Below are 8,676 nucleotides of genomic sequence, written 5' to 3'. Positions count from 1 at the left end.
GAACATAGCATTGGATTTGGAGAATGCATATCTAACCCACCACCCAAAATAACTACTCATGAATCATAATGTCACTAAGTCTTTGCCAAAGACTAGCCAATGAAATCCAGCAGTATAAGGATTGTACATTACTGACTATGATTTATCCAAGGAATGGAGGGTGGGGTTCAACACACCAAAATCAATCAATGTAATGTATACCATATTAATAGAATACAGGAAAGAATCAAATTTATCAGTCACAGAATATCATTTCACAAACTAACACCCTTCCACGACAAGAACTCAACAAATTAGCAACTTGATAACCTGATAAAGAGCATTTACAAGAAAATCATAGCTAACACCATTCTTACTGGTAAAAGACTGAATGCTTTCCCCATAAGATCAAGAATAAGACAAGAACGTCCACTCTTGCAACTTGTATCCAACACTGTGCTAAAGGTTCTAGCCAGAGTAATTAGGCAAGAAAAAAAGTAAAAGGCATTCAGATTAGAAAGGAAGAGTTTGTAAAACTCTATTTGCAGATGACATAATTTTGTATATAGAAAATACAAAGAAATTCACCAAAATTCAAAACTGTTGTGCTTCAAAGGACAGTATTAGGAAAGTGAAAAGACAATTCACAAAATGGGATGAAATATTTGTAAACCATGTATCTGACACGGATTTAGTATCCAGATGTCAAAACTCTTAAAACACAAAAATAAAAGTAACCAATTTTAAAATGTGCACAGTTTGAAAAGACATTTCTCCAAAGAAGATACATAAATGGCCAATAAGCACATTGAAAGACTCTCAATGTCATTAGTCACTGGAGAAATGCAAATAAAAACTACAGTGAGACAGCACTTCACATCACCAGGATGCCTACAGCCAAAAAGGTAGACAATATTAAGTGTTGGTGAGGATGTGAAGAATTAGGAACCCTTGTACATTGCTGGAGGAAATGTAAATTGGTATAGCCACTTCGGAAAAAGTTTTGGCATTCCTCGAAATGTTATACAAAGAGTTACTATAAGACCCAACAAGTATCTATCTAGAATATGTACCCATGAGAAAACACATTTGCATTATAACTTGTATACTACTATACTGATGCATGTTACAAAATGGATTAACCTTGAAAACATTATGTTAAGTGAAAGCCAGTGGCAAAAGGCCATATGTTGTATGACTGCATTAATACCAACTATCCCTAATGAGAAAATTTATGGAAACAAAAAGTAGATAGGTAGTTGCATAAAACCAAGAGTTGGGGTTGGGTATGGTGAATAATTCCTAATAGATAGAAGTTTCTAAAGATCTAAAAGTAGACTGTGGCATGCCTGCACAACTCTGTGAATATTCTAAATACCACTTAATTGTATACTTTAAATGGGTGAATTGTGTGATTTGTGAATTATATCTCCACAAAGCTGTTTAAAAAAGGACATGAGAGCCTGCTTTGTACATCAAAATGAGTTATTTTAATGAATGAAAAACATTAAATCTACCAGTCTATAGAAAAAGAAAACGTGTGTTTGACATCGTTTAAGGTGGCCCTTACATCAACTCCTTACTTGGAAAACTGGTATTTCAATATCAAGAATTAAGCCTTTCTCCTGTCTTCCCAGCATTGACGATTCTGAAAAATCTTTGATACTATTGTACGTAACACCACTTTAGCTAAGTAAGTATATCTTCTTAGTTCCAAGTATCCTAGAGGGGAGGAAAATCAAAACTGTAAGCTACCTTAAAATATTTCAGTATAAAATTACTTAAAATTTTTAATATATTAGTTTTCATGAAAAATAAAAATAAATTTTTCTACTTGTTCTATTGGTCAGTGGACAAGATAATACTGCACCAAGTTTATCAATTTTGTAAAACTGGAGAAACTGGAAAAAAGTGATCACAAATACTTGAAAGTATTTAGAAAAACTGTTCCACATATCCCAAGAGATAAAAGCATCCCAGTGTGTGAAATACAGAAGCACAGTGTTGTGCACTACACTTTAAAGGGATGGGAAGCTATGAATAACACACCAGTCAGAAAGAATGTGATCGAGGATCCCAGTGTACTCCATGATGCTGGGCACAGAGAACACACACCTTTCATTTTGATGAAATGAAGGCAAAGGAAGAGACAAAGCTGGAGAAGATCCCTCTTGCTTAACTCACCTATCAGGCCTGCTCTCCAGTCACTCCTGCTTAGGACTCCCTGTGGCTGAATGAAACAGGACTCTTTCCCTTGCTCCAGATGAGAGACCAAAGCTGGTTTGGAAGTGGGCGGCACTGCTTGAAAAGAAGAAAACATAACAGAATAACGAGCATAGTCATAGGGGTCAAACTCAAGCCCACAGCCGCAAGAACAAGCAAGGGAGGTGAGGAGGGTAATTCCTGGGTGAGCTATAGAAGAGGTACCCTAAAGAGGTACTGAGAGGGGTCCTGGGAAGAAGAGTCAGGATGGTTCTTCCAAGGAAGCCTGAAATACCCTGGAAGGCAGATTTCTATTTAAAGGGCAACAAGATTTTTTACCTTCTTTGTCAGAGGATGAAAATCTGCCACTATGGGAAAAAGACAAATGGCTCCTAGGACTAACTCCCAGAGGGAGAAAAAGTGGCTGGGTTCTCTCAAGATAAATTGGAGGTTCAATACTAGGCTAAGGGTATCACGATATAGCTCAAGCCCTACTGTACTCAGAATCACCTCTGAGGCAGGTAGGGAAGGAGGGCAGCTTTTACGACAGCAAAAGAAGGAAAGCCCTTTGCAGGCCAATAGACACCAGGGCTTTCTATACCTGGCAACCTCTGACATCACTATTTGGGGTCAGCTGACAATTATAAAAGAGCCCTTCAACCTGAGGGCCCAGGCAGAAACCAACAGCAGAGAGGCCTTACCTACAAAGGCCACAGCCTCATAGTTCTCCAGCATCACATCCCTGTACAAGGCCCTCTCGGCAGGCATCATGATGGCCCATTCCTTCGTAGTGAAGTACACAGCCACATCCTCAAAAGCCACTGATTCCTGAAATGACAAGTTCCTACTTTCCCAGACCTCGGTACTTTGGTGACGGTCAAATCTGTCAATGAGACACCTGAGAAGGGCACCTATAATGATACGTATTCAGTATTGGGTCCTTCACATGCCTACAGAGTTTTTGTGTAAAATCTAGGTGTGGAGGAAGAAGACATAGAATTAAAGGTAGCCAGTCAGAGTTCTGGATACTTTCCCAGTAAGAACCAAGTACACCTCCACTATGAGCTTCTAAACATGTGACCTCCACACAGACACTGAACCTGCTGCATAGGATCTGGGTTTGGGCCTAAGCATAGAAGTGCGCATGTGGAAGGAGAACTGACCCCTGAACATAGCTGTCAGCTTAGTTCTAAGCCCCTCTCTAATTTGTGTATATCCCAGTGATTATTTCGGTTACTCACATTACTCCATTTCCCAATTCTACTTTCATTCTACTCCTTCTTTTTTGCCTGTCTCCTTGCCCACTACCCCAAGCACAAAGCTCTCCGATCAGTCAATGAACTCCCACCCGCAGCCTGTCTTCATACAGAGGTAGTGAGGTTAGAGAGGCATAGGAAAATACTGCTTACTTGAGAAAGGCTATGGTGGTGCATAAGGCTCAAGATAGGCCTAAAAAGGTGGCTATTTCAAGTTTTTAAGCCCTAGAGTGAAGCTCTGTATTTCAGAAATAGAGCTTCAGTGGAAATGGTCTTAACTTGGAGAATGAGATTAAGGGAACCTAAAATCTAAGGGATTTTAAAAACAGACACAGACGTATATGTTCACCAAATGTATAACAAAGTAACTAGAGCAATTCGGTGGATAAAAGATAGATTTTTCAATACACAATCCTGAATCAATTGGATATGTGTATGGAGGGAAAAAGAACTTTTGACCCATGCCTCACACCTTTAATTTGAGATGAATCACACACCTAAGTATAAAGGTAAAACAATAAATCTTCTAGAAGAAAACACAGAAGAACATCTTCATGATGTCTGAGTAAGAAAAGATTTCTTATACAAAACAAACTGATATACTGGATTTCATTAAAAGTAAAATCTGTTTATCAAAAGATACCATTAGGAGAGTGAAAATGCAAGCCACTGACTGGGAGAAGTTACTTAATAACACATATATCTGACAAAGGACTTATAATAAATAAGAAACAATGCAACTTAGGAGGAAAAAGGGTACAGTGTAATAAAAAATATGAAAAAATATCTGAACAGGGAGTTCACATAAGAGGATATGTCAATAAACCTATGAAATGGTGCTCAGCATCACTGCTTACTAGAGATGAGGAAATTTTTAAAACCCCAGTGAGATACCACAAACGAGTGACAAGTATTGGTAAGGATGTGGAGCAACTGTACACTGCTGATAGAAATATAAATTGGGGCCGGGCGCGGTGGCTCAAGCCTGTAATCCCAGCACTTTGGGAGGCCGAGGCGGGCGGATCACAAGGTCAGGAGATCGACACCATCCTGGCTAATACGGTGAAACCCCGTCTCTACTAAAAAATACAAAAAAACTAGCAGGGCGAGGTGGCGGGCGCCTGTAGTCCCAGCTACTCGGGAGGCTGAGGCAAGAGAATGGTGTGAACCTGGGAGGCGGAGCTTGCAGTGAGCTGAGATCTGGCCAGTGCACTCCAGCTTGGGTGACAGAGCGAGACTCCGTCTCAAAAAAAAAAAAAATATATATATATATATATATAAAAATTGGAAGAATCATTTCAGAAAATTGTTGGGCAGCATCTACTAAAACTAACCAAATGTATACTCTATGAGCTAGCAATTTTACTCAAAGAGACATACCCAAGAGAAATAAGCATCTATGTCCACAAAAAGACAAGAATGTTCACTGCATTCTTATTCGTGGTAGCCCAAAATGGGAACAACCAAAAGTCCATCCACAATAGAATGAATAAAATGTGCTATTATCACAAAATGAAAAACTACTCAGTAGTGAAAAAGAACAAATCACCGCTGTGTGCAGTCAGTGAAGTTCACAGACATAATGTTGAACAAAAGAAGGCAGATACAAAACAATGCATGTTTAATGATTCCACTTATACGAAGTTCAAGAACAAACAAAACTTTCCCATGGTGACAGAGGTCAGAATAGTGGTTAACTTTGGGGTGAGTAGTGGATTGCTTGGGAGGCAGTATGAAAGGGCCTTTTGGGGTGCTAATAATGTTCTATGTGTTTCTATGAGTGAGGTCATACAAGTGTACATAGTTCTAAAAAGTGAGCTATACTGTTAAGACTTGTGTTATATAAGTTAAACCTCAATGAGAAATGTGTGTATATATATGCATATATAAAAGTATGTTATATATTTATGTAAATGTGTATATATAGATATTTCTATGTATGTATCTAATAAACATATATGTATATACACACAAGGATACGTACAGAGACAAAAAAGCAGCAGCTCACCTGGGGCCTGGTTGTTAAGGACACAGCTGTCATCATCTGACCTCTTTTATTCCCTTCTTGGGTAAAGATAAAAGTCTCAGATGCTGAAGGTGAAGAAAAAAACATTAATGGCGATAACTTTATTGACCATAAGTCCTACATACAACCTCTGGCCCATCCTGTTCTGAAGGCTATATAAATAACTGTTCATTAGTTATTGTTTATTATCAGTCTCACAAAGGCGAGATAGCAGGCATACAGAGAAATGCAAAAAGGAGGTAGGAACATCCAAGGAATGAGTGATTAAAAAGTGGACTGAGAAAACTATAATTTCAGCTAATCCAGAGAAGATATCACAGGAAAGAAAACAGAAAAGGAAACTAAGGTAGACAGTGGACAGAATGTTATAGGTGGAAAAGAAAGTCGGAATTCTGAACAGTTAAGATCCCTGAAATCCATATAGTACAGATAAGAATGAGTTATATAAAAGAAATCCATTAAACACTGTAAGACCTCAGCATGTTTTTCCTCCTATGCTACTTAATACTAGAACAAGACCGTTTCTATGACTGAAGTAATAAAAGTTTAACAGACTTTGAAAATAGTTATTAGGAATATTCTGATGTCTCCCTACTACTATTTTTCCCCTAAATACAAGATATTCAGTTTTACAAAGGTGTTGGGAGTGGGTAATGAGAAAGAACACACTACCATATTAAAAGAATCCATCAACTTCATAATATGTCCCAAATACTCCAAGTTCCAAATGTTATAGTATAAGGAAACAAAACAATTTCATTCTAAACTAGTTCCAACTCTCATTCTGGGTCATTTAATTAGTTCATCATTAGGAAGTAAGTCTTTTGCCTTTCAAGAGTGAATCATCGATATTTATGCATTAAAGGCAACACCTGAAATACAAAGAGCTGCCAAGAGGTGGATCAGAGATATTCAAAAAGCATATAAACACATAAAAGTGCATGTACTCATAGACCTTAAAAACAACTTCCATTCCAACCCCGTATCTGCAGTTTGCCATAAGTCTTAGGGTACTGCAACAGCATCAGACAAAAGACTATAAAGCCAGTGCACTGCCCCTCCCTCCAATGACTCTTCTTAGTGAATCCAGAAAGCCATTCAGGAAGGTAGAGGAAGCTGAAGGTGTCAAAGAAACAGCTGTCAGGAGACGACAGAAACAGCATCTTGGAAGTTAACAGGGAGTCCAGTAAGAAGAAATATGTATGAGTGTAAAGAGAAGTACTTTAAAAGAAAACACAATGTAAACCTACACAAGTAATGCTGCTAAATTCATGGATGGTTTCTGTCCAAGGAAGGGTAACAAAAGCAGTGATTCATACTGAGTAAATAGGTAACCCTTGTAGTTGTGGTGTCTAATTCTCTAAAATCATGATACTGTAAATGTATCGGCAATAAATGTCACTTACAGTGGATACTTAATAGGATTAGCACATCAAACAAAAGGACTTAAGCAAAAAGGTCTGATGTGCACAGCTGACAATCTGTGAAAGGGAAATCATCTGGAAATAGAACTACAACAGAGACCACCCTACAAAACACAAAACACTCCCTATGGAAGTGTCTTCCTACAGGGAAAACTATGTGGAGGTGAAGCATAAATAACAAGCCACATTGGAGAACAAGTCACACTCCCAACATAGCTGACTAATGGCAGGGACATCGAATGTTAACCTATGAACCTTGACAATTAAATTATGACAGTGGAGTAAAAGTTCAGAGAATGTAATGAAAAGAATATAATGAACAATGTTAAGAGGTCAAGAAATCTTTCGACATCTCCAATCCTGTACATAGAAACTATGTTAAACACTAGACACATATTAGGTGCATGATGGATACGACTAGTCCTTTTAGATTTAACATTCATATGAGCCAATCCAAATCTCAGGGCTCCATATTTTCCAAAATGGGACATCCTGAGGACGGGTAGGGAATACATTTTAGTATTCTCAAATTTTTGGTTGCTCTACAACAGTAACAAGTTTCAAGACTGGTGTACACTATGCCAGGCGAAAATAACTGATCTCCAACTGATTTTCTGTGACCAACTGAAAACGGGGAAACTGACAAGCTGAGGGGTAGGGTTGGGGTTTCCGCATCCGGGGCAAAGACAAGGGGGCTGGAGCAATGGAGGGGCGTGTTCTGTTGCTAGAAGGTTCTGGAGTGTGGACAGTTAAAACTTTTTGTGGGCTTCGAAGTTAACATGTGAATGTGTGTCAGTATCTGACTCTGAGTGGGCCACGGGCTGCTCCGGGTACAGAGAAACGAGGGGGTGGGAGTCGCAGCCAGCATTACGGGCCTCTGCCAGCGCCCCGTCTCGACGCTACCGAGCCAAGCTCTGGGATCGGCATGAGGACCCCAGTACCAGCAGTAGCCACGCCCGCCTCCCTCGTGGCCGTTTCCCGTCCTCCTCAGACCCGCTCACCGTGGGCTCCTGACGGCCTCTGCAGCTTTTCAGCGAGCAGAGATGGTGGGCGCCACCCGCCGATCCTCACAAACCGAAACCTCACGCGACACAAACGAAGGCGGTCCCGGAAGTGCGTCACCACACTGACTGGCCAACCCATACACTCTCTGGATTTCTCTCTAGGACTCCTGGAGGACCCCACATCTTGGTGCTTCCATCCTAATTCCCGCGAGGAAAAGGGCACGCTGGTGAGATAGGCTCTTGGCGTTCCTCTAGAGCCCAGTTCCGAGTCGAGGCACCTTGCTCGTGACACTGCATCATCCTGCCAACCTTGAATACTGGCTTCCAGTGCCTTTATTACTGTGCTGCAATAACTGCAACTACAAGTCTTACCCAGAATATGCAAGAAAATGTGAATGGTTATACGTTTTACTGATCTTGTTAAATTTAGCATTTGGATTGTTATAGCATAATCAACGAATCACACATTATACAACCAGGACTTCTCTTGAATTGCTGTAATGATTGCACTCCTAGAATGTGATGTGTTTCAATGCTGCTGATGCCTCTCACTTCCATACATTACCACTAGCAGAGAGGATTAGCAGTGGACCATGGGCAAAGAGAGTGGTCAATTTACCCAAGAAATATTCATCCCCTGTCCAGCACAGCTTAACACTGTCCCAGGAAAACAGCGTCACTGCATCAATCAGAGGTAAGAAAGGATACCTATCATGATGAGTAACCTGTTGAAAGCCCTTAGAGGATATAGGTGTGGCCACCCCAGAGAACTTCCTGACATGCTG

At 40.0% G+C, this 8,676-nt stretch overlaps 1 protein-coding gene across 2 annotated transcripts; it reads right to left on the bottom strand.

Moving 5' to 3' along the window:
* Positions 1-1,446: 1,446 nt before the first annotated feature.
* Positions 1,447-8,030, bottom strand: KRBOX1 (KRAB box domain containing 1). Of its 2 annotated transcripts, none has more exons than XM_033212234.1 (5): positions 7,889-8,030; positions 5,446-5,528; positions 2,883-3,009; positions 2,164-2,280; positions 1,447-1,701 (listed from the first exon to the last, which is right to left on the bottom strand). In XM_033212234.1, the coding sequence occupies exons 1-5, from the start codon at positions 8,028-8,030 to the stop codon at positions 1,592-1,594; spliced, it is 579 nt and encodes a 192-aa protein (XP_033068125.1). In that variant the 3' UTR covers positions 1,447-1,591. The 2 variants fall into 2 exon arrangements, with proteins under 2 accessions (XP_033068125.1, XP_033068127.1); XM_033212236.1 differs by having other exon boundaries at positions 2,164-2,277.
* Between the last annotated feature and the right edge of the window lie 646 nt (positions 8,031-8,676).

This window comes from Trachypithecus francoisi, unplaced genomic scaffold (assembly GCF_009764315.1).
Source record: "Trachypithecus francoisi isolate TF-2019V2 unplaced genomic scaffold, Tfra_2.0 Lachesis_group0, whole genome shotgun sequence".
Lineage (NCBI taxonomy): Eukaryota > Metazoa > Chordata > Mammalia > Primates > Cercopithecidae > Trachypithecus > Trachypithecus francoisi.
The sequence above is the reverse complement of the archived record's forward strand: the minus strand, read 5'-3'. Positions and strand labels throughout refer to the sequence as shown.